At 46.0% G+C, this 27,080-nt stretch overlaps 1 protein-coding gene across 1 annotated transcript in view; it reads left to right on the top strand.

The window, feature by feature from the left end:
• The window catches only part of LOC141106786 (uncharacterized), a 157,842-nt gene that overhangs the window by 46,875 nt on the left and 83,887 nt on the right, over positions 1–27,080 (top strand). Inside the window, exons 22-26 of the mRNA XM_073597714.1 lie at positions 811–878; positions 3,170–3,239; positions 17,677–17,805; positions 18,006–18,140; positions 18,227–18,350. Coding sequence (XP_073453815.1) covers positions 811–878; positions 3,170–3,239; positions 17,677–17,805; positions 18,006–18,140; positions 18,227–18,350 — 526 coding nt within the window. The remainder of the gene's footprint in view (positions 1–810; positions 879–3,169; positions 3,240–17,676; positions 17,806–18,005; positions 18,141–18,226; positions 18,351–27,080) is intronic.

The raw sequence follows: 27,080 nt of genomic DNA, 5'->3' as shown, positions 1-27,080 counted from the left end.
CTGAGATGATGTTTCGGAGCGCTCACATTGGCACTTGATGCAACTCATTGAGTTAGCCACAGGGTGCTATACATGTCTCAGGTGCTGCGCTAACCAGAGAGTCTCTAAAATGGTTAAATACTAATGGCTTAGTGATGTGGAACAAGAGGCATCAGTGAAATAGAATAAATATTCGTGTAGAAATCGCATAAAACTAGAGTGTTAAAAACGCATGAGTTGGTGTAATAACTAAAAATCTTGTGAAATAAAAAAGAGTGATTTAAATGTATGTTGGTCCAAAGGAGTGATAAACATAGATGTGAACAATAAAATTATGTCTAAAATCATCCGATCAAATAAATAAGTATTATCAACCAAATATGTCAGTGCTGGTGCTCTAGTGCCTTGATTACAATAATGCAGACTGATAAATATCATATCATAAAGTGCATGAATGAATAAATAATAATGAAATAATAAAAAAGTAAATCAGATGAGGAAAAAAAAAGAAATAATCGCCAAATCCTGGTGCGGTGTGGATGATCGAATAAATAAATAAATATAATGATCCAATCCGATTGCTAGTGTCCAAAGTTAATATAGTGTCCAAAGATAATATCCTATTGGTGAAACCAACAAATACGTGCAAAGCAAAAACAAATCTCATCAATGGTGCACAAAAAAAGTACTCAAACACAGCAATGGATGACAGTGAGGTGATGGTATGCAAAAAAACACTCTGTGTCCTCTTCGTGCGGCATGCGCTAGTGTAGGTAATGGCCCCTTACCTAGCGGTGCTAGGTCAACCGCATATAAGTTGTTTAATCATAGGATCCTGGGTCTCTACTGCGTCTTTGTGTCCACGCTTGCCGACTCTGCGGGATCCTATCAGTAGCTGGGTGTGTATGGCTATGGTCCTAGCTGGGGTCCTGGGACAGTGCGGCTCCTAGCTCCTCCTCCACATCTCAGATGTATATAAAATATAGGACAAGGTACCCAAATAGTGAAGTATGTTTTCATAGGGGTCACTTTATTTATGTACACATATAGACAGAGTACTCACATTAAGCAGTTTGTTATCACAGCCTTTATCCTACGAGCAGCGAGCTCGTAATGCTTACAGCAGAGAAAACAAGCCTATTCCGTCCCTACGCGTGACGTCACCGATCACGTGACTTCTTCAGGGGATGCATACCATCACCTCACTGTCATCCATTGCTGTGTTTGAGTACTTTTTTTGTGCACCATTGATGAGATTTGTTTTTGCTTTGCACGTATTTGTTGGTTTCACCAATAGGATATTATCTTTGGACACTATATTAACTTTGGACACTAGCAATCGGATTGGATCATTATATTTATTTATTTATTCGATCATCCACACCGCACCAGGATTTGGCGATTATTTCTTTTTTTTTCCTCATCTGATTTACTTTTTTATTATTTCATTATTATTTATTCATTCATGCACTTTATGATATGATATTTATCAGTCTGCATTATTGTAATCAAGGCACTAGAGCACCAGCACTTTGACATATTTGGTTGATAATACTTATTTATTTGATCGGATGATTTTAGACATAATTTTATTGTTCACATCTATGTTTATCACTCCTTTGGACCAACATACATTTAAATCACTCTTTTTTATTGCACAAGATTTTTAGTTATTACACCAACTCATGCGTTTTTAACACTCTAGTTTTATGCGATTTCTACACGAATATTTATTCTATTTCGCTGATGCCTCTTGTTCCACATCACTAAGCCATTAGTATTTAACCATTTTAGAGACTCTCTGGTTAGCGCAGCACCCCCCCCCCCCTTTTTCTTGGTTCATTTGTTTCGGGCTTCTGTCTGGGCCCTTGTCTTGGTGCATGCAGCTGTCCAGTTGCATATGTTCCATGCAGTCTCCGAATTTTGTTTGAATTTTGTTCGGTTGTTTCACTTCTTTTTTTTTCCAATTTGGTAGCGCAGGAATAGCTCCCACTTTCATGTCTCAGGTGGTGGTCCATCACTATGTAACCTGGTCCCTGAAGACCCCTTCAGGGGTTTGCCCACCGTGACAGAGGAAGCTTGGACTTTCTATACAGTCCAACATCATGGACAGGTAAGACAGGGTCACCCTGTACCTCTGTCCATTGCTGTGTAAATGGAGATGTCCTTGGAATGTATTCCCTTTTCAAATTTGGTGCTAAAATTCAACCACTCAGAGCTCTGTCTCAAGTGGATGGTCAGGTGTTACATCACACAAACACACACAACACAAGGTCACACACTTTAATGCTACTTCAGCCTAGAGTCCTTATAAGGTACTCAGGTGCTTCCTTCCACATTTTCGCTACTAGGATTTGTTGCAGGATGGTCTACACCTGGGTTAACACATACTTCCTCCAGACACGCTTACCTTCTCCTACACTCTACTCCATGAGTACCCCACAAGGGAATACTCTCACTTGTAGCTATGGTGGAGACCAGGCGAACGAAATGCACAATTCTAAATCACAACAGAACATTCATTCTGCCAAAGGTCATTTCAACACTCAGACTAAGAGTGATGATGTGTCCCTTCCACTGGGCAAGGACCACCAATGTCTATTCCAGACCCTTGATCCAAACATGAAGATGGAAAAGCATACAAGCCCCCCCCCGAACCATACCGGGCCACATGCCCTAATTCCTCGTGGCATCAATGGTTCCTAGAGACACCGAGGCTACTTCCTTAGGAACCAGTGATAGCGGCATGCTGGCATATACAGAAGCAGTCGGAATACCGCTTCTACTGTAGCAGGCCAACAGGCTAATGTTCTGGCTGTCATCCGAAACAACCATACTTCGGTCCAAAACTAGATTCAGACTGAGCTGCCAGTTCACCCCTAGCTGTCAGTTGTTACTAAGAAACAGAAATCGTTAATTGCTCAGGGAACCCCTAGAAACCTTTTGGAGGAACCCTGGCTGAGAAAGGCTGGACTAGGCAGAAAAATATGTCTACCCCCCTTGGTGGGAGTGGAGATGACCCCATCTATAAGGATATACAGTACATACACAAACAGCACAAGGCCGTGTTCACACTACGAGACGTTTCTCGGGGGTTGCAGTTTCTCTGATCTCCACAAGATGCTGATCTCACTTCTACCCAGACAGGAAGTCTCTCTGGAAGACAGGAAGTGATGTCAGGTATAAATAGGAAGTTCCCGGTGAGCGTTAAGTCAGGAGGAAGTAGAGAGGAGACATCACTGAAAGTGGCAGCAGAGGAGGTAATAAGATCCTATTTGCTATTTACATCCAGTAACCCCCCCCGTTATGTTCCGTCCTCTCCCTCCATAATCACTTTGACGTCTTTTATCTCCAGCAGATGATGATACTCACATATATAGTGTGGAAACCTAGATTAACCCCGGCAGGGTCTGAACATTTCCCCACTTATAATTCTGAAACATTTCCTTCATTTTGGAGATAAATTCTAGTAATATGTTTCTCTAAACAAACAGCACTGACAATAAATAGACAAGACAATGATAATCCTGACCATACATGACCTACAGAGGGCAATTATTACACTACATAGTCAGCCAATGGGCAATTATTACACTATTCAGCCAACAAAATGATGAATTGCAGGGGTCAGGAGTATGGAGCATTGCTGGTCAGGAGGAAGAAAACATTCCCCGGCCTGCCATGAAGAATATGTCCCATCATTGGTGTCAGAGGGAGGAAAATACTGAGAGTTCTGAGGGAAGCAGAGGAGCTGAGGGGTCTGTGAGGAGTAATGGATAGATGGTGGACTTTGAGGGCCCCTTAGTGGGTAGTGGGGAGCCTTGCAGTCAGAGATCTGGCAATTATCCTGATTAGCTGGCAAAACAAATGAGGAGGTTCCCCTTCCTGGACATCATGATGACTAGGGGTAGGCATCTTCACTGGTCTTATGATTCGATTCGATTATCCTGTCTTTGATTCGATATCACAATGCATCACGATTAATGTGCATGGTTTTTATCCAAAAATTCAAGCAGTCAGAAGAACTCCATTTTTCTTTTTATTATTTGCTCTTAGCGCAATATCCTGTTTGAGGAGGGTAATTCTCATAACCATCCCAGAAGAGGGCTACAAGTTATTCACTTTCTGTTCATTACAGAGAAGAAAGGGGCATTCTTCACATCTAGAGGAAAAACAGAAAGACTTCTTTGCCGTAAGAGCTGTGAAAATGTGGACTAGACTGACTCTCTCTGGGTTGCTCAGTAGATTGTTTTAACAAAGATCTGAAATGCATTCCTGTCCTACATGTACAAAATATAAGTGATGTGATAGTGACAGAGAGATGGTGGTGGTGGTGTGGGGAGTGGGATCAGGCAGAGAGATGAATGGTGGGATAGATGGGATCAGTGGCAGAGGGATGGATGGGATCAAGAGCAGTGGGATGGATGGAATTAGTGGCAGAGGGATGGTGGTGGGAGGGATGGGATCAGGGGCAGAGGGATGTTGGGATGGATGGGATCAGTGGTGATGGGATCAGGTGCAGAGGGATGGATAAGATCAGTGGCAGAGGGATGGATGGAATCGGGGGCAGAGGGATGGATGGGATCAGTGGCGGTGGGATGGATGGGATCAGTGGCAAAAGGATGGTGGGATGGATGTGTGTGTGTTCTGCGGCTGTGTGTGTTCTCCGGCTCCCCTGCTGCTGTGTTTGTGTTCTATGGCTCCCCTGCTGCTGTGTTTGTGTTCTCTGTCTCCCCTGTGGCTGTGTGTGTGTTCTCCAGCTTCCCTGCTGCTGTGTGTGTGTTCTCCAGCTCCCCTGCTGCTGTGTGTGTGTTCTCTGGCTCCCCTGCTGCTGTGTGTGTGTTCTCCAGCTTCCCTGCTGCTGTGTGTGTGTTCTCCAGCTCCCCTGCTGCTGTGTGTGTGTTCTCCGGCTCCCCTGCAGCTGTGTGTGTGTTCTCCGGCTCCCCTGCAGCTGTGTGTGTTCTCCAGATCCCCTGCGGCTGTGTGTGTTCTCGAGCTCCCCTGATGCTGTGTGTTTGTGTGTTCTCCGGCTCCCCTATGGCTGTGTATGTGTGTAGTCCGGCTCCCCTGATGCGGTGTGTGTGTGTGTTCTCCGGCTCCCCTGCGGCTGTGTGTGTTTGTTCTCCGGCTCCCCTGCGGCTGTGTGTGTTCTCTGGCTCCCCTGTGGCTGTGTGTGTTCTCCAGCTCCCCTGCGGCTGTGTGTGTTCTCTGGCTCCCCTGCTGCTGTGTGTGTCCTCTGACTCCCCAGCAGCTGAGTGTGTGTTCTCCGGCTCCCCTGCTGCTGTGTGTGTTCTCTGGCTCCCCTGCTGCTGTGTGTGTTCTCTGGCTCCCCTGCTGCTGTGTGTGTGTTCTGCGGCACCCCTGCTGCTGTGTGTGTGCTCCGGCTCCCCTGTAGCTGTGTTCGTGTGTTCTCCGGGCTCCCCTGCGGCTGTGTGTGTTCTCCAGCTCCCTTGCGGCTGTGTTTGTGTGCTCTCCGGCTCCTCTGCTGCTGTGTTTGTGTTCTCCGGCTCCTCTGCAGCTGTGTGTGTGTTCTCCGGCTCCCCTGCTGCTGTGTTTGTGTTCTCCGGCTCCCCTGCTGCTGTGTTTGTGTTCTCCGGCTCCCCTGCTGCTGTATTTGTGTGTTCTCTGGCTCCCCTGTGGCTGTGTGTGTTCTCCGGCTCCCCTGCGGCTGTGTGTGTTCTCCGGCTCCCCTGCGGCTGTGTGTGTTCTCCGGCTCCCCTGCTGCTGTGTGTGTGTTCTCCAGCTCCCTTGCGGCTGTGTTTGTGTGCTCTCCGGCTCCTCTGCTGCTGTGTTTGTGTTCTCCTGCTCCCCTGCTGCTGTGTTTGTGTTCTCCTGCTCCCCTGCTGCTGTGTTTGTGTTCTCCGGCTCCCCTGCTGCTGTGTTTGTGTTCTCCGGCTCCCCTGCTGCTGTGTTTGTGTTCTCCGGCTCCCCTGCTGCTGTGTTTGTGTTCTCCGGCTCCCCTGCTGCTGTATTTGTGTGTTCTCTGGCTCCCCTGTGGCTGTGTGTGTTCTCCGGCTCCCCTGCGGCTGTGTGTGTTCTCCGGCTCCCCTGCGGCTGTGTGTGTTCTCCGGCTCCCCTGCTGCTGTGTGTGTGTTCTCCAGCTCCCTTGCGGCTGTGTTTGTGTGCTCTCCGGCTCCTCTGCTGCTGTGTTTGTGTTCTCCTGCTCCCCTGCTGCTGTGTTTGTGTTCTCCGGCTCCCCTGCTGCTGTGTTTGTGTTCTCCGGCTCCCCTGCTGCTGTGTTTGTGTGTTCTCCGGCTCCCCTGCTGCTGTGTTTGTGTGTTCTCCGGCTCCCCTGCGGCTGTGTGGATCTGCCATCATCGGACATCATCCGCGAGCGCCGGAAGTGACGTCTCACTCAAGTACCAGAAATGATGCTGGCTTCCTCTCGGCCACCATGATGGACCCATGAGGGGTGTATCCAGCCGGCAGCTTCTCCATGCAGCCCACCCTGGACTTGATGAGAATGTGGGTGCACAGTGACCTCTGACCCTCATAACTGAGAGAACAGGCACCCATCCCCCCCTGAAGTGTTTGTCTGCACACAATAAAAATAAAAAACTGGAGAGAGGAGGTCTTTCCGAACTCGGTTTCACCCCCCCCCCCCCCAACAGGCACCCATGCACCTGCCAGGAGAAAGCTGACCCGAGAGGCCCCTGCCCCCTAGATGACCATCATTGGACTCTATTTACTAATTAGGTGACTTCTGAAGGCAATTGGTTCCATTAGAATTTAGTTAGGGGTATCAGAGTAAAGGGGGCTGAATACAAATGCCCCCCCCCCCACACTTTTCACATAGTTATTTGTAAAAAAATGTTAAAAACCATTTATCATTTTCCTTCCACTTCACAATTATGTGACACTTTGTGTTGGTCCATCACATAAAATCCCAATAAAATACATTTACGGTTTTTGGTTGTAACATGACAAAATGTGGAAAATGTCAAGGGGTATGAATACTTTTTCAAGGCACTGTATATGATTATAAGGATAGGCCAATGCATTAATAGGAAAGCAATACAGGGTGATACATATTGGGGACAGGATTTATAATGACAAAAGGGGAGGTTGCAAGGATGCGCGCCCCTCCCGCCCCGCCCCGCCCCGCCCCGCCCCGCCCCGCCCCGCCCCTCTTAACATTGGCTTCAGCTTGTCCTTTGCTGTGACTTATTTCGGAGTGCCCCCTTAACATTGATTTTAGCTTGTTTGATATACACTATATTATCAAAAGTATTGGGACACCCACCTTTTATATGAACATTAATGGCATCCCAGTCTTAAGCGTTGGTTCCTCTTTTTCTACTGAAGCATTCTGGGGCGTATTGCCAGGTTATTTCTTAGCATTGTAAGTTCCTCTTTTTCTATAGAACATTGTTGCCACATACACTATATTACCAAAAGTATTGGGACGCCTGCCTTTACACGCACATGAACTTTAATGGCATCCCAGTCTTAGTCCGTAGGGTTAAATATTGAGTTGGCCCACCCTTTGCAGCTATAACAGCTTCAACTCTTCTGGGAAGGCCGTCCACAAGGTTTAGGAGGGTGTCTATGGGAATGTTTGACCATTCCTCCAGAAGCGCATGTGTGAGGTCAGGCACTGATGTTGGATGAGAAAGCCTCGGCTCTAATTCATCCTAAAAGTGTTCCATTGGGTTGAGGTCAGGACTCTGTGCAGGCCAGTCATGTTCCTCCACCCCAAACTCGCTCATCCATGTCTTTATGGACCTTGCTTTGTGCACTGGTCCAAATCATTTGGTGGAGGGGGGATTATGGTGTGGGGGGTCGCTTTTCAAGGGTTGGGTTTGACCCCTTAGTTCCAGTGAAGGGAACTCTTAAAGCGTCAGCATACCAAGACATTTTGGACAATTTCATGCTCCTAACTTTGTGGGAACAGTTTGGAGATGGCCCCTTCCTGTTCCTGTATGACTGTTCACCAGTGTACAAAGCAAGGTCCATAGAGACATGGATGAGCAAGTTGAGGTGAAAAAACTTAATTGGCCTGCACAGAGTCCTGACCTCAATGCGATAGAATACCTCTGGGATGAATTGGAGCCTTCTCGTACACACCAGTCCCTGACCTCACAAATGGGCTTCTGGAAGAATGGTCAAACATTCCCATAGACAACCTCCTAAACCTTGTGGACGGCCTTCCCAGAAGAGTTGAAGAATTTATAGCTGCAAAGGAGGTGGGGCCAACTCAATAATGAACCCTGCAGACTAATGCTGCGTACACGCGATCGGACATTCCGACAACAAAACTGGCTCAAACTTCTCTTGCATACACACGGTCGCACAAAATCGGTCGGAAATTCCGAACGTCAGGAACGCGGTGACGTACAACGCGTACGACGAGCCGAGAAAAATTAAGTTCAATAGCCAGTGCTGCTCTTCTGCTTGATTCCGAGCATGCGTGGAACTTTGTGCGTCGGAAATTGTCTACACACGATCGGAATTTACGAGAACGGATTTTGTTGTCGGAAAATTTGAGAACCAGATCTCAAATTTTGTGTGACGGAAATTCCGATGGAGCCTACACGCGGTCGGAATTTCCGACAACAAGGTCCGGTCGCACATTTGCCCTCGGAAAGTCCGACCGTGTGTACGCGCCATAAGACTGGGATGCCATTAAAGTTCATGTGTGTGTAAAGGCAGGTGTCCCAATACTTTTGGTAATATAGTGTATGTGGAAAGAATGTTCTATAGAAAAAGAGGAACTTACAATGCTAAGAAATAACCTGGCAATATGCCTAGAATGCTTCTGTAGAAAAAGAGGAACTAACGCTTAAGAAATGTAACTGGCCAGAAAGGATTGTGCAAAAAGAGGAACTAACGTTAACTATGCAATACTTCTTAATATTATAAACATGTTCACTGCAGTGTAATTCACACCTTATGTACTAATAAGTCTTTGCTTTGACAAGTGTAATTTTATGATTGGATGAATATGTTTGTGGTACATAGACCACACCCCATGTCAGTAGGTCTGTCCCCTATTGGTGGTAAACTATAGGTGGATATTCTCTATTGCAGTGGCGGCTGGTGCTCAATTTTTGGGGGGCGCAAACAAACTGAAAAAAATTTGAAAAAAAAAAACTATCAAATGCAGCCACTGTGCCCATCCAACGCAGCCACTGTGCCCATCCAACGCAGCCACTGTGCCCATCCAACGCAGCCACTGTGCCCATCCAACGCAGCCACTGTGCCCATCCAACGCAGCCACTGTGCCCATCCAACGCAGCCACTGTGCCCATCCAACGCAGCCACCACTGTGCCCATCCAACGCAGCCACTGTGCCCATCCAACGCAGCCACTGTGCCCATCCAACCCAACCAACTGTGCCCATCCAACGCAGCCACTGTGCCCATCCAACGCAGCCACTGTGCCCATCCAACGCAGCCACTGTGCCCATCCAACGCAGCCACTGTGCCCATCCAACGCAGCCACTGTGCCCATCCAACGCAGCCACTGTGCCCATCCAACGCAGCCACTGTGCCCATCCAACGCAGCCACTGTGCCCATCCAACGCAGCCACTGTGCCCATCCAACGCAGCCACTGTGCCCATCCAACGCAGCCACTGTGCCCATCCAACGCAGCCACTGTGCCCATCCAACGCAGCCACTGTGGCCATCCAACGGGAAAAAAAAGGAAAGTTGTATAGGGCGCACAGGACTAACGTAGTCCAAATAATGTCTCTATTGGGGATCGGCAGTCCAAAATATGCAGGAAAATGTTGGTTGGTGAGAGTGATGAGGATAAGAGGATGGTAATCTTCGGCAAATGGGCTGCAACTTTAAAAGACTGAAGCAGGGTCTAAAATGACACAAAAACAAACAAAGGCGCCTCTAAGTGCAGAAGATAAACATTTTTAATACCCCAACTGGGTTAAAAACACTTACAAAATAGGAGTAGTATACAGGCACATCGTGGGTGAGGCTGCAGGGTCACGACCAGAGGAAGCCTGCGGGAGGGTGGATGTGGTCACTGTCAGCAGCGGTGTAGAGCCCAGGGAGCCGCTGTGAAGCCGGCGTCGTCAGCGTGTGAGGGCTGCGAACCCGGAAGTGATATCATCCGCAGGGCGGCTGTGTGACCAGCCTGAACCGCAAACGAAGAGCCAGAGAGGGGATGTGACGTCATCAATGAGGGACACGTTTCGGAACTGTCAATCATTCCTTTCTCAACCTTTGACAGTGGCAACGCAGCCACTGTGCCCATCCAACGCAGCCACTGTGCCCATCCAACGCAGCCACTGTGCCCATCCAACGCAGCCACTGTGCCCATCCAACGCAGCCACTGTGCCCATCCAACGCAGCCACTGTGCCCATCAAACGCAGCCACTGTGGCCATCAAACGCAGCCACTGTGGCCATCAAACGCAGCCACTGTGGCCATCAAAAGCAGCCACTGTGCCCATCAAACGCAGCCACTGTGCCCATCAAACGCAGTCACTGTGCCCATCAAACGCAGCCACTGTGCCCATCAAACGCAGCCACTGTGCCCATCAAACGCAGCCACTGTGCCCCATCAAACGCAGCCACTGTGCCCATCAAACGCAGCCACTGTGCCCATCAAACGCAGTCACTGTGCCCATCCAACGCAGCCACTGTGCCCATCAAACGCAGCCACTGTGCCCCATCAAACGCAGCCACTGTGCCCATCAAACGCAGCCACTGTGCCCATCAAACGCAGTCACTGTGCCCATCAAACGCAGCCACTGTGCCCATCCAATGCAGCCACTGTGCCCATCAAACGCAGCCACTGTGCCCATCAAACGCAGCCACTGTGCCCATCAAACGCAGCCACTGTGCCCATCAAACGCAGCCACTGTGCCCATCCAATGCAGCCACTGTGCCCATCAAACGCAGCCACTGTGCCCATCAAACGCAGCCACTGTGCCCATCAAACGCAGTCACTGTGCCCATCAAACGCAGCCACTGTGCCCATCAAACGCAGCCACTGTGCCCATCAAACGCAGCCACTGTGCCCCATCAAACGCAGCCACTGTGCCCATCAAACGCAGCCACTGTGCCCATCAAACGCAGTCACTGTGCCCATCCAACGCAGCCACTGTGCCCATCAAACGCAGCCACTGTGCCCCATCAAACGCAGCCACTGTGCCCATCAAACGCAGCCACTGTGCCCATCAAACGCAGTCACTGTGCCCATCAAACGCAGCCACTGTGCCCATCCAATGCAGCCACTGTGCCCATCAAACGCAGCCACTGTGCCCATCAAACGCAGTCACTGTGCCCATCAAACGCAGCCACTGTGCCCATCCAATGCAGCCACTGTGCCCATCAAACGCAGCCACTGTGCCCATCAAACGCAGCCACTGTGCCCATCAAACGCAGCCACTGTGCCCATCCAATGCAGCCACTGTGCCCATCAAACGCAGCCACTGTGCCCATCCAATGCAGCCACTGTGGCCATCCAACGCAGCCACTGTGCCCATCCAACGCAGTCACTGTGCCCATCCAACGCAGCCACTGTGCCATTAAATGTTGCCAGTGTGACCCCCGCTCGCTCGCCGTTTGCCCGGCACTTACCCTGTCTTGGTGGGGTAGCGGGTGACGACGGCAAGCAGGGTCCTTTATGTGTCTCCTGCCGTTGTTCTGTCACCGTCCTCATCTCCCGTCCTCTCCTCCTGATAGGCGTGACGGCTTGGGTGGGGCGCAAACAAACTGAATTTTTTTTTAAAAAACATCAAATGCAGCCACTGTGCCCATCCAATGCAGCTACTGTGGCCATCCAACACAGCTACTGTGCCCATCAAAAGCAGCCACTGTGCCCATCAAAAGCAGCCACTGTGCCCATCAAAAGCAGCCACTGTGGCCATCAAACGCAGCCACTGTGCCCATCAAAAGCAGCCACTGTGCCCATCAAAAGCAGCCACTGTGCCATCAAACGCAGCCACTATGGCCATCAAAAGCAGCCACTGTGCCCATCCAACGCAGCCACTGTGCCCATCCAACGCAGCTACTGTGCCATTAAATGCTGCCAGTGTGACCCCCGCCCGCTTGCCGTTTGCCCGGCATTTAACATGTCTTGGTGGGGCAGTGGGTGACAGCGACAAGCAGGGTCCTTTATGTGTCTCCTGCCGTTGTTCTGTCACCGTCCTCATCTCCTGTCTTCTCCTCTTGATAGGCGTCCAATAGTGGCGCCTGTCGTTTCAGCCAATCAGGTGACGGGTAACAGACCTGAGCACCTGATTGGCGGAGAGGCGGTTCAGTGTTTAGGAAAGCGAATCGCCCTTTCTAACACAGCTGGGTGATCTGCGAGCGCCAAGCATGGCGCTCGCTGTTTACCTTTTTTGATGCCTATTAGAGCTTATGGTTCTAATCAGGTGCTTCAAAAACACCCCCGCCGCTGTAATTCAAGCGCCCGACGCTTGAAAAGGGGCCGGGTGCCTGAATAGGGGGTGTCAGTGCCGCCTTGCGCCCCTGGCCAGGGCTATCCCGTCCCACCAGGAGACCCTGGGCCACCAGCCGGCATGTCTGCCAACTGGCCGGAGACCCGAACAGCCGGATTCGGCTTTGATTGGGTCTCGGGTGTAGTAATCCGGAAGCGATGTCACACCGTCACTTCTTATTTTATTCATAAGGGATGTTTACATTACAGCAATAAAAGTGATTAAAAAAATGTAAAATATATAAAACCATATTAATACCTATACTATGATGTTGGTATACTTGTCCCTTTTGTTTTAGGGGAATTGCATCCGGGAAGGCGGATTTTCCCACAGGGTGGTGAACCTGGACTGGACTGGAGGGGGTGTTGTGGGAGTTTTTTTATTTTTACATGTCTTTTCTATGACGCCTTCCACCTTTTTGTGTTTTTGTACTATGCAAAATTATTAATAAAAAGAAATTTGCAAAACAAAAAAAAAAAAAAAAAATAAAGGGACAGTGTAAAAAAAAAAAAAAATATATATATATATATAATATATAATATATATATATATATATATATATATATATATATATATATATATATATATATATATATATATATATATAATATATATACTCAGTGTAACTTCCTCATTCACATTTTATAAAAAACTGAGCTAATTTTATTGTTTTTTTTTTTTTTTTTTTAATTCAGTGAAGTGTATTTTTTTCTAAAAAAAAAATTAGCATTTGAAAGACCACTGCGCAAATACAGTGTGACATAAAATATTGCAACGACTGACATTTTATTCTCTAGGGTCTCAGCTAAAACAAAAAAAAAAAAATATATATATATATATATATATACAGTATCTCACAACAGCGAATACACCCCTTTTCTTTTCATGTGACAACACTGAAGAAATGACACTTGTCTACAATGTAAAGTAGTGAGTGTACAGCTTGTATAACAGTGTAAATTTGATGTCCCCTCAAAATAACTCAACACACAGCCATTAATGTCTAAACCGCTGGCAACAAAAGTGAGTACACCCCTAAGTGAAAATGTCCAAATTGGGTCCAAAGTGTCAATATTTTGTGTGGCCACCATTATTTTCCAGCACTGCCTTAACCCTCTTGGGCATGGAGGTCACCAGAGCTTCACAGGTTGTCACTGGAGTCCTCTTCCCCTCCTCCATGATGACATCACAGAGCTGGTGGATGTTAGAGACCTTGCGCTCCTCCACCTTCCATTTGAGGAAACCCCACAGATGATCAATAGGGTTTAGGTCTGGAGCCATGCTTGGCCAGTCCATCACCTTTACCTTCAGCTTCTTTAGCAAGGCAGTGGTGGTCTTGGAGGTGTGTTTGGGGTCATTATCATGTTGGAATACTGCCCTGCGGTCCAGTCTCTGAAGGGAGGGGATCATGCTCTGCTTCAGTATGTCACAGTACATGTTGGCATTCATGGTTCCCTCAATGATCTGTAGATCCCCAGTGCCGGCAGCACTCATGCAGCCCCAGACCATGACACTCCCACCACCATGCTTGACTGTAGACAAGACACACTTGTCTTTGTCCTCCTCACCTGGTTGTCCCCACACACGCTTGTCACCATCTGAACCCAATAAGTTTATCTTGGTCTCATCAGACCACAGGACATGGTTCCAGTAATCCATGTCCTTAGTCTGCTTGTCTTCAGTAAACTGTTTGTGGACTTTCTTGTGCACCATCTTTAGAAGAGGCTTCCTTCTGGGATGACAGCCATGCAGACCAATTTGATGCAATGTGTGGCGTATGGTCTGAGCACTGACAGGCTGACCCCCCACCCCTACAACCTCTGCAGCAATGCTGGTAGCACTCATACATCTATTTCTCAAAGACAACCTCTGGATATGATGCTGAGCACGTGACCTTAACTTCTTTGGTGGACCATGGAGAGGCCTGTTCTGAGTGGAACCTGTCCTGTTATACCGCTGTATGGTCTTGGTCACCGTGCTGCAGCTCAGTTTCAGGGTCTTGGCAATCTTCTTATAGCCTAGGCCATCTTTATGTAGAACAACAATTCTTATTTTTTTCAGATCCTCAGAGAGTTCTTTGCCATGAGGTGCCATATTTAACTTTCAGTGACCAGTATGAGAGAGTGAGAGCGATGACACCAAATTTAACACACCTGCTCCCCATTCACACCTGAGACCTTGTAACACTAACGAGTCACATGACACCGGGGAGGGAAAAATGTCTAATTGGGCCCATTTTGGACATTTTCACTTAGGGGTTGTACTCTGAGTGTGAGAAATATGGAAACATTGTCCGGTCATATCCTGCTTTGTATATCGTACTTAAAATGCTGAAAAGAGGAAATAAAACGAGTAATTCTTTCATGACATTCTGTGTTTGTGTGTTGAGTACGTTGCTCCCGGAGCTTTGTGTCTGGTAGTGAGGAACGAAGGGTGCCGGCACAGGTTAGTGTAGATAAGGTAGATCGGTAATATAAAGAAATAAACCCCATAGATAGATAGCTGACAGTAACTGGTTACAGATCTGGGATAACCTTTTAGCTGGTGTAGAAGTAATATATACCCGGATCTGTACCATTCACTTGTGATATATCAGGAGCAGTTTCCCTTTAATAATGTATGTCAACTTTCTTGTAGGCAAACCTGAAAGATATAGAAAGTTTAACCCCTTCCATACCGGGCACTGTCACCCCCTCCTGCCCAGGACAATGTTCAGCTTTCAGAGCTGTCGCACTTTGAATGACAATCACGCGGCCGTGTAACACTCCACCCATATGACATTTTTTGCATTTTTTTCTCTCACAAATAGACATTTCTTTTGGTGGTATTTAATCACTGGTGGGGTTTTTATTTTTTGCTAAAAAAATGAACAAAAAATAAATAACTAATTTTTCTCCTTCACTGATGGGGGAAGCACTGATGGGCACAAATTGGCTTCACTGATGGGTACAGGTTGGCATCACTGGGCACTTACTGGTGTCACTGATGGGTACAGGTTAGCATAACTAATGGGTACAGGTTGGTATCACTGATAGGCACTGATGGGTACAGGTTGAAAACACTGGGCTCTGACTAGTGTCACTGATGGGTACAGGCTGGCATCACTGATGGGCACTGACTGGTGTCACTGGGTACAGGTTGGCATCACTAATGGGTACAGGTTGGCATCACTGGGCACTGACTGGTGTCACTGGGCACTGATGGGTACAGGTTGGCATCACTGGGCACTGACTGGTGTCACTAATGGGTACAGGTTGGCATCACTAATCGGCACAGGTTGGCATCACTGGGCACTGACTGGTGTCACTGGGTACAGGTTGGCATCACTAATGGGTACAGGTTGGCATCATTGGCACTGACTGGTGTCACTGATGGGTAAAGGATGGCATCACTGATGGGCACTGTTGGGGCTGCACTGATGATCAGTGCCCTGATTACCTGTACATTCACCCCTGTGAGTTGTTGCCGCTGATCAGCTCTCCTCTGCTCCCGTCATTTTACTATACAGCGGGCGGGAGGCGGTTAAAGATCCCCACTGAATTTGGGGATCCTGCTAAGGATTTATTTGGTATGTTCTGTCACTAATTGAAATATTTTCTTTCCATTATTCTCTATGGCCATTGCATTTTGGTTCCATTATTCTCTATGGGCTTTCCATTTTGTTCCATTGTTCTCTATGGACATTCCATTTTATTCCATTGTTCTCTATGTACATTCCATTTTGTTCCATTGTTCTCTATGGACATTCCATTTTGTTCCATTGTTCTCTATGTACATTCCATTTTGTTCCATTGTTCTCTATGGACATTCCATTTTGTTCCATTGTTCTCTATGGACATTCCGTTTTGTTCCATTGTTCTCTATGGACATTCCATTTTGTTCCATTGTTCTCTATGGACTTTCAATTTTGTTCCATTATTCTCTATGGCCATTCTATTTTGTTCCATTATTCTCTATGGCCATTCCATTTTGTTCCATTGTTCTCTATGGACTTTCAATTATGTTCCATTATTCTCTATGGCCATTGCATTTTGGTTCCATTATTCTCTATGGGCTTTCCATTTTGTTCCATTGTTCTCTATGGACATTCCATTTTGTTCCATTGTTCTCTATGGACATTCTATTTTGTTCCATTATTCTCTATGGGCATTCCATTTTGTTTCCATTATTATCTATGAACATTACATTTTGTTTCCATTATTATCTATGGCCATTCCATTTTCTTTCCATTATTCTCTATGGACATTCTATTTTGTTCCATTATTCTCTATGGGCATTCCATTTTGTCCCATTGTTCTCTATGGACATTCCATTTTGTTTCCATTATTCTCTATGGACATTCCATTTTGTTTCCATTATTATCTATGGACATTCTATTTTGTTCCATTATTCTCTATGGGCATTCCATTTTGTTTCCATTATTATCTATGAACATTACATTTTGTTTCCATTATTCTCTATGGGTATTACATTTTGGTTCCATTATTCTCTATGGGCATTCCATTTTGTTTCCATTATTATCTATGGCCATTCCATTTTCTTTCCATTATTCTCTATGGACATTCCATTTTGTTCCATTGTTCTCTATGGACATTCTATTTTGTTCCATTATTCTCTATGGGCATTCCATTTTGTTTCCATTATTATCTATGGACATTACATTTTGTTTCCATTATTCTCTATGGTCATTCCATTTTCTTTCCATTATTCTCTATGGCCATTCCATTTTCTTTCCATTATTCTCTATGGGCATTCCATTTTGTTCCATTTTTTCTCTATGGACATTCCATTTTGTTTCCATTATTCTCTATGGGCATTCCATTTTTTTTCCATTATTCTCTATGGACATTCCATTTTCTTTCCATTATTCTCTATGGACGTTCCATTTTGTTTCCATGTTTCTCTATGGCCATTCTATTCTGTCATTCCTTTTTGGATGTCCTCAGGCCAGAGGAAACATATGGAACTGCGGGTCTGTATGTGTGATGGCCTTTCAACTATTGTGGATCATGTGTTTCCTGTTGGGCTCCTCCCACCTATCTCTCGGGTAGCTGTCCTGGAAGATGAATTGGGAAGGACAATTTATGATCCAGCAGATTAAGAGCGTCCTGGGACCTTGAAAATGTAATAACATTAAACAGCCCAACCCAAATGTGTTCCCATGGGGGTAGTAGTCCTTAACTGTAAAGCAACCCTCCTATTACCCCCCCCCCCCCCTCACACACACACACACACATACATCCAATTATTGTGTGACCAATTCAAATAATTCTTACTTTCATTTTACAAAGTTATCTGTCTACAAGGAGACCTGTATAGATCAAATGACGCCACCAATGAGGATGGAGGTGGACTGGAGTCACATGACTGAGAAGATACTAAACCTCACCCTGGAGATCATCTACCTGCTGACCGGAGAGGTGAGGAGGATTCTGGGAGGTCACATGACTTCACTCTTATCTCTATTAATAAAACACAGACCTGACTGGAGAGGTGAGGAGGATTCTGGGAGGTCACATGACATCACTCTTATCTCTATTAATAAAACACAGACCTGACTGGAGAGGTGAGGAGGATTCTGGGATTCTAACATGATATTCTTATTGGTTCTCCAATACAGAGATTTCCTCTTGTGAAGTCAGGTGATCATATGACCATCACAGTGCCTCCATGTGACTCCCTAAAACCTGAGAGTCACAACATGCAGAAGATTCTAGAAGTCACCAAGAAGATGATGGAGCTTCTGACAGGAGAGGTGAGCGGTGCCGGGAATTCTGGGATATTATCCAGTAACAGACAAGGGATGTGTCTGGATGGTGACTGTATCATTGTGTGTGTCAGGTTCCTATAAGGTGTCAGGATGTCACTGTCTATTTCTCCATGGAGGAGTGGGAGTATTTAGAAGGACACAAGGATCTCTACAAGGACGTCATGATGGACAATCAGCCGCCCCTTACATCACCGGGTAAGAGGAGACTTTATTGTAAAGGAGAGAGCAGTACGGAGGGTCCACCTAGATCCCCCATCATCTGATAAACACATAGAAACAATGTATTCGGTCATGGGTGTTATCTAAATTAGATGGAGCACATCTCTAATGTATCAAACAGCTGGGAAATATAAAGAATATCCTAGGGGACTTTTAAGGTACAAACGTAAGAACAATATGGGGGTTGGTAAACACCCCAGTTAACCCTTTACATAGTTACAAATGTATTCAAAGTGAAAACCTGAGAGATTCTAAAGTTGAAGTGAAGAAGAAGAGACATATGTGAGGGATGATCAGCAGTCTATGGAGGACGGGGACATTTATAGAGGAGGACACTCCTCCAGAGATCAGCACAGGTGGGTCATTAACACTAAATACATTCCTCCACCTATACTGCTCACCGTGCAGAAAGTGATAATGAGGGAGGAGTCAATAACTCAATGATGGTGGTCTTCAGGATCATTCCAGGCTTCATCTTGGTTGTTCTCCTCCCATCCTCACTCTCTGACCTCTGGTGGGGCTCAGCCCCGCTGTTATTCATGACTAAATCATGGACTGAATAGGGAAGTGCAGGACTTCTTGTGTTGGGAAGATGGCAATGAGTGATAGAGGGGGTGGGGACACTCGTCCTATAATCCCCTTATCACTGTCACTCCTATAAAAGACAGTTCTCATTGTTTCCTCACTCTCTGACTAAGGCCCATGAATAAAGAAATGAACTGGTAGGAGATCAGAGGACCTATTTACTAGTTACCTTGAGGGTGGAATTGTAAGATCCTCAGAGACAAAGCTGCCTGATGTGGGCGGAGTCCTGGTTTAGGGGAACCAATCTGTTCATGTCTAGTAATAATCTTTGTATTTCTATTTTAGTAGATGGACGGGAGATGAGGAAAACCTCAGAGGATTGTCTCACTTTGTCTCCAGACTGTAAAGTAGAAGATGAGGACATCACACAGTATAGTCCAGGAGAAAACCCGACTACCTCAAATGTCCATCCGGCACCACACAGTGTAGATGGACCATCGTATTCCTCTTATCCTGAGGAACCTCAGACTGTGAGGGACGGTGCCGGACCATCGTATTCCTCTTATCCTGAGGAACCTCAGACTGTGCGGGACGGTGCCGGACCATCGTATTCCTCTTATCCTGAGGAACCTCAGACTGTGAGGGACGGTGCCGGACCATCGTATTCCTCTTATCCTGAGGAACCTCAGACTGTGCGGGACGGTGCCATCCTTCCAACAGATAAGAGGTTTTCCTGTACTGAGTGCGGGAAGTGTTTCCGATTTGGATCCAAACTTTATGTGCATAAAAGATCTCACACGGGTGAGAAGCCACATTCCTGCCCCGAGTGTGGGAAATTTTATTTAACGAAATCTCAGCTTTCCGAACATCAGAGATATCACATGGGGGAGAGGCCGCATTCCTGTTCTGAGTGCGGGAAATGTTTTGTAAAAAAATCCGAACTTGTCATACATCAAAGTTCTCACACCTCACAACCTTATCCTTGTTCTGAGTGCGGAAAATGTTTTTTAGACAAGTACCGTCTTTACAGACATCAGAGACTGCATGCTGATGATAAGCCGTATTCTTGTTCTGAATGCGGAAAATGTTTTTTAAACAAATCGGAACTTGTCGTACATCAGAGGTCTCACACGGGGGAAAAGCCGTATTCCTGTCCTGAGTGCGGGAAATGTTTTGTACGAAATCAAAACCTTGTTAAGCATCAGAGGTCTCACACAGGTGAGAAGCCGTATTCCTGTCCTGAGTGTGGGAAATGTTTTTCAAGGAAGTTCTATCTTTACAGACATCAGAGAACGCACACGGGTAAGAAACCGTTTCCCTGTCCTGAGTGCGGGAAAGGTTTTCCAAGGAAGTCACATCTTTCCAGACATCAGAGATCTCACACGGGGGAGAAGCCACTTCCCTGTCCTGAGTGAGGGAATTGTTCCTCACTGAAGTCCTGTCTTCCTGTACATCAGGGGTCCCACCCTTGAGGTGTATTAGTGCCTTGGGTGCGGGAAATGTCTTGTATATGAATGTTGCTGGACATGGGGGGGAGAAGCACACCCTGATATACACCTCAGATATACTCCATGGCTGATCTTCATCATGTAAGGAACAGTTGATAAGGAGATCAGAGATCACCAAAGACATGGATGAAGTGTTGTACCGTGTTGGCCATTGATAGCAGGAGAAAAATAAAAATGGAGTCATTACCTCTCATTGGCTGAGTACATTTTGTGGTGTAAACTCTTGCAAGAGGTCTGTTTTCTCAAGTCGTCTTTCAGGACGAAACACGTTAACCCCACCACTTAAAAGGCGGTCCTCTAGGCCTTTTAAAATAAAAATGGAGTCATTACCTCTCATTGGCTGAGTACATTTTGTGGTGTAAACTCTTGCAAGAGGTCTGTTTTCTCAAGTCGTCTTTCAGGACGAAACACGTTAACCCCACCACTTAAAAGGCGGTCCTCTAGGCCTTTTAAAATAAAAATGGAGTCATTACCTCTCATTGGCTGAGTACATTTTGTGGTGGAAGATTTCACAAACACTTACAGGTCTTCTTTTAGAAAAATAGTGAAATAAATGTGACACGCATTCACTGATCCATGATGAATGTTGGTCATGTTTTATTTCATAGAATGATCTCCTATGATCATTGGCTCCATCTAGTGGTCATAATGATGTATTACGTATTTTTTTATGATGGTGGTGTTTCAGGAACTATTTCTCAATATGGCCACTAGATGGAGATGACGATCACTGGAAATCACTGTATTTCTTAAATAACAGCCAGAATGTATGTGTTCTATCAGAATACCACTACCCATCAGAAAATGCAACGGAAGTGACGTTCTAAACAAAATTGCTTATTGCGCATGGCCGCCATACGTTTCAATAGGTTTCCTTATGTGACAGAACACGAAGCCAGCAGCGGACTTCTTCTTACACCCAGGCAAGCAGGCAGAGGGTGGCGACGGCCATCTTGGTACACCCTGCACTGCTCAGCGAGAAACTGATTTTATACTGAAATAGACTATTTTGAAAAGGGCAAGTCTTCAATTAGACTATTTAACCGCGACAGAATGAAATAGTCTATTACAGTATATAATCAGTTTGTCCAGAGCAGTGTGGGGTGTACCAAGATGGCCGTCGCCACCTTCTGCCTGCTTGCCTGGGTGTAAGAAGATGTCTTTCCAGCTCAACTGGCCAACCAGTCTGCTTACCAACCGAATTAACCTGTCCAACAGTCTGCGTTGGACAGGGGTTTAGTTGGCACATATTTATGAGCGTCTCCACAGTGGGAGGAACATGCATTCTAATGGATAGGTAAGGGGCAGGTGGGCCTGGAGGTAGCCCAGTCCTCCTTAACCACTTACCCACTGGGCACCTAAACCCCCTTCCTAACTAGACAAATTTTCAGCTTTCGGTGCTCTCACATTTTGAATGACAATTACTCAGTCATGTGACACTGTACTCATATGAATTTTTTGTCCTTTTTTTCACACAAATAGAGCTTTCTTTTGGTGGTATTTGATCACCTCCTGGATTTTTTATTTTTTGTGCTATAAATGAAAAAAGACCCAAAATTTTGTAAAAAAAATGTGCATTTTTCTTCGTTTCTGTTATAAAATTTAGCAAATTAGTAATTTTTCTTCATAAATTTCAGCTAAAATGTATACTGCTATATATCTTTGGTAAAAAATAACCCACATCCATGTAAATTATTTGGTCTGTGTAAAAGTTTGAGTCTATAATCTATGGTGCCAAACATTGAAAAATTGATCACACCTGATGTACTGGTGGCCTATCTCATTTCTTGAGACGTTAACAAGCCAGGACAGTACAAATACCCCCCAAATGACCCCTTTTTGGAAAGTAGACAGTCCAAGGTATTTAGTAAGAGGCATGGTGGGTTTTTTGCAGTTGTAATTTTTTTCCCACAATTCTTTGCAAAATTAATATTTTTTTTTCTTTTCACAAAATTGTCATATTAACAGGTTATTTCTCTCACACAGCATATACATTCTGCTACTCCTCCTGAGTATGGCGATACCACATGTGTGAGAGTTTTTCGTCCCATGTGGTTTACACGTTTTTTTAAACCCTCTTCTTCAGAGCCAAGAGCAACAACATCTGAAGCCTAGTTTATTTAGCATACTACTTACTACACTGTATAGGAAACATAAGCCCCTCCCCCACCAGGGGGGCGGGGTCACAAAGCAGAAAGTCACATTCTTTTATCCATGACACGTATTCATATTCATGCATACGTGTAAACTTTATATGTGTCATGTGTCAGGTCACTCCTATGTGCAGAAGCAGCTCAGTTATATTAGTGTCCCGAATACGCACAGATCGCCAGGCTTTGCAAACTGCACTTCCGGTTTCATGTCTTGGCGTGCCTTCCCACAAATAGAACACACCGCCATCTTGGATTTCCATGGGACCAGCAAATAAGGCAAATGGGGAATGAAGAATTACATGGGGAGTGTGATCTTTTAGTCCCAATTACTTCTTTGGGAAGCACCGATTTTATATGAAGTGGTAAGTTCCCATATGACGATCTGTGCATATTAGGGAGGGACAACCATGCCCCTCCCCCCAAAACATACCAGGCCACATGCCCTCAACAGGGAGGGACAAGCATACCCCCCCCAAACCATACCAGGCGACATGCCCTCAACAGGGAGGGACAAGCTTGCGCCACCCCCGAACTGTACCAGACCACATTCCCTCAACAGGGAGGGACAAGCATATGCCCCCCAAACCGTACCAGGCCACATGCCCTCAACAGGGAGATACAAGCATGTGCCCCCCCCCCAACCGTACCAGGCCACATGCCCTCAACAGGGAGATACAAGCATGTGCCCCCCGAACCATACCAAGCCACATGTCCCCAACATAGGGGGGTACCATTTTAGGAGGTCCCTCCTGGCAAACCACCATGACTAAATATTGATGAAAGCCTAAATGAAGATGCCCAATGTCCTTAATTAAGAAAAATAAAAATTCCCCAAAAATGTCCCTCATTGTAAATTCAATGTCAATCATGTTGCCAGAACCTCTCCCACTCCCCAACAAAGAAAAATGACAACTAAGCACACACGACCTATCCTGATGGTACACTTAGCTGATTGACTTCTTCTCTAGCTATCCTCAGCTATATAAGGTAAGGGGTGGGGGTAGTGGTGACATCATTGACCAAATATGGCCATGTTTGGTTAATGTCATTCCCTAAAAATGGCCATATTTAGGCAGTGATGTTACTGATGTCCACGCCTTTTTGCTTAAAACGGGTGGAGATTCCCTGTGAGGTCAGTGGTATCTAAGGACACCGTGGGTGCTTCCTTGGGAACCAGTGATAGCGGGATGCTGTCATATACAAAAGCAGTGGAAATACCAGTTCTATATTTGATTTTCAGCTCCGATAGAACAGCGGTTAGAACAGGCTAATGTTCTGGCATTCAACCAAACTGCCATAGTTTGGTCCAAAACTAGGTTCAAAACTGAGCTGTCAGCTCATCCCTAGATGCCAGTTGTTACTGAGATACAGAAATTGTTTATTGCTCAAAAGCCTAGAAACCTTTGGAGGAACCTTGTCTGAGAATGTTTGGACTAGGCAGTATTATATTTCTATCCCCCTTGGTGGGAGTGGAGATGACACCATCTATAAGGATATACAGTACATACACACACAGCACAAGGCCGTGTTCACACTACGAGTTGTTTTTTGAGGGCTGTAGTTCTTCTGAGCTCCACAAGGTGGTGATCTTGCTTTTATCCAGACAGGAAGTCTCTATGGAAGACAGGAAGTGATGTCAGGTACAGACAGGAAGTGATGTCAGGTATAAATAGGAATTTCCGGGTGAGAGGTGAGGCGGGAGGAAGTAGAGAGGAGACGTTGCTGGAACTTGGCAGCAGAGGAGGTAATAAGATCTTATTTTGTATTTACACCCAGTAACCCCTGTCAGGTCCGTCCTCTTCCTCCATAGTCACTGTGATGTCTTTTATCTCCAGCAGATGATGATACACACATATTTAGTGTGGAAACCTAGATTAACCCCTTCAGGGGCAGAACATTTCCCCACTTACCGGACCGGAACATTTCTTTCATTATGGAGATAAATTCTAGTAATATGTTCCTCTAAACAAACAGCACTGACCATAAATAGACAAGACAATGATAATCCTGACCATACATGGTCTACAAAGGGCAATTACTACAGAGGCAGCCAATGGGCAATCATTACAATATGCAGCCAACACAATGATGGAGTGCCGGGGTCAGGAGTATGGAGCATAGAGCCCCTTCATTGCTGGTCAGGAGGAATAAAACATTCCCCAGCCTGCCATGAAGAATATGTTCCATCATTGGTGTCAGAGGGAGTAAAATACTGAGGGTTCCGAGGTAAGTAGAGGAGCTGAAAGGCCTCTGAAGGGGTACTGAGGCTGCTGGGCTTTCGGACCCCTATGGGGGTAGTGGAGTTGAAGTGCTCTGAGTGGGTAGTTTAGCTGAAGGACTATAGGCCTGTGAAAGGATTGGTGGACTGCAGGTCTCGGTGGGATGAGGTTGTAGAGCTCAGGGGGACACTAAGGTAGGGAGGGGGGCTCTTGATCTATGATGGTCCTTCCCCTTGAATTGACTGTTCCAACCTACTTACAAAACTCCTGCCAGGAAAAGAAGGGAACCTTCACCTTCTTACTACCCCACTGGTCAAGTAATATACACTGCTCAAAAAAATGAAAGGAACACTTTTTAATCAGAGTATAGCATCAAGTCAATGAAACTCCTGGGATATGGATCTGGTCAGGTAGGTAGCAGAGATTGCTGGTAATCAGTTTCAGCTGCTTTGGTGTTAATGAAATTCACAACAGGTGCACTAGATGGGCAACAATGAGACGACCTCCAAAACAGGAATGGTTTTACAGGTGGAGGCCACTAAAATTTTTTCTTCCCTACTCATCTTTTCTGACTGTTTTTTACTAGTTTTGCATTTGGCTAGAATCAGTATCACTACTGGTGGCATGAGGTGATACCTGGACCCTATAGAGGTTGCACAGGCAGAACAACTCCTCCAGGATGGCACATCGATATGTGCCATTGCCAGAAGGTTTGCTGTGTCTCCCAGCACAGTCTCAAGAGCTTGGAGGAGATTCCAGGAGACAGGCAGTTATTCTAGGAGAGCTGGACAGGGCCTTAGAAGGTCCTTAATCTATCAGCAGGACCGGAATCTGCTCTTTTGTGCAAGGAAGAACAGGATGAGCACTCCTAGAGCCCTACAATATGACCTCTAGCAGGCCACTGGTGTGAATGTCTCCTACCAAACAATCAGAAACACTTCTTGAGGGTGGGTTCACCCTGAGCACATGTGACAGATGTAAAAGGGTCTGGAGAAGCCATGGAGAACAATATGCTGACTGTAACATCGTTCAGCATGACTGGTTTGGTGGTGGGTCAGTGATGATCTGGGGAGGCATATCCATGGATGGACACAGACTTTAACAGGCAAGACAATGGTACCCTGACTGCCATTAGGTATCAGGATGAAATTCTTGGACCCATTATCAGACCCTGCGCTGGTGCAGTGGGTCCTGGCTTCCTCCTGTGGCACGACAATGCCCCGCCTCATTTAGCGAGAGTATGCAGCCAGTTCCTGGAGAATAAAGGAATTGATACCATTGAATGGCCCCCACGCTCTCGCCTGACCTAAATCCAGTAGAACACCTCGGGGACATTCTGTTTCGATCCATCCAACACCGCCAGGTTGCACCTCAGTCTGTTCAGGAGATCAGTGAAGCCCTGGTCCAGATCTGGGAGGAAATACCCCAGGACACCATCCATCATCTCATTAGGAGCATGCCCCGACGTTGTCAGGCATGCATACAAGCACGTGGAGGGCCACACAAACTGCTGAGGACCATTTTGAGTAGCTGCAATGAAATTTCAGCAAAATGGACTAGCCTGCTGCATCATTTTTTCACTTTGATTTTCAGGGTGTCTTTGAATTTAGCCCTCTGTAGGCTGATCATTTTTATTTCCATCCATTTCCAGTACATACCAGTATAGACCCTAAGGCTCGATTCACACCTATGCATGTTGCTTTTGAGCGTTTTTGGAGGTTTTTTTTTCATGCTTGGCACGTTTTTGAGCAGCGTTTTTGTAGCGTTTTTGCCGCGATTTGCGTTTTGCGTTTTTTTTTTTCTTTTTTTTACAGTCTTAAAAAAAAATTACAATAAAAAAAAAAAAAAACGCACCACAAACGCACCAAAAATGCTGCAAAAACGGTGCACTTGCGTTTTTGATGCTTGTCCATTGAAATCCATTACATGCAAAACGCTGCTTTTTGCATGAAAAAAAGTCCCCGACCCTTTCCAAAAACGCAGAGATACAAAAAAGCATTGATGTGAACATGTTCCATAGGAACCCATGTTAAAAAATTCCCATGCATTTCTGCAAAATGCAAAATGCATCAAAAAACGCGCTAGTGTGAATGGAGCCTAACACATTACTCAGTCCATACCAGTATAGATCCTAAAACATTACCCAGTCCATACCAGTATAGATCCTAACACATTACCCAGTCCATACCAGTATAGATCCTAACACATTACCCAGTCCATACCAGTATAGATCCTAACACATTACCCAGTCCATACCAGTATAGATCCTAAAACATTACCCAGTCCATACCAGTATAGATC

The sequence above is a fragment of the Aquarana catesbeiana genome, linkage group LG08, assembly GCF_042186555.1.
Source record: "Aquarana catesbeiana isolate 2022-GZ linkage group LG08, ASM4218655v1, whole genome shotgun sequence".
Lineage (NCBI taxonomy): Eukaryota > Metazoa > Chordata > Amphibia > Anura > Ranidae > Aquarana > Aquarana catesbeiana.
The sequence above is the reverse complement of the archived record's forward strand: the minus strand, read 5'-3'. Positions and strand labels throughout refer to the sequence as shown.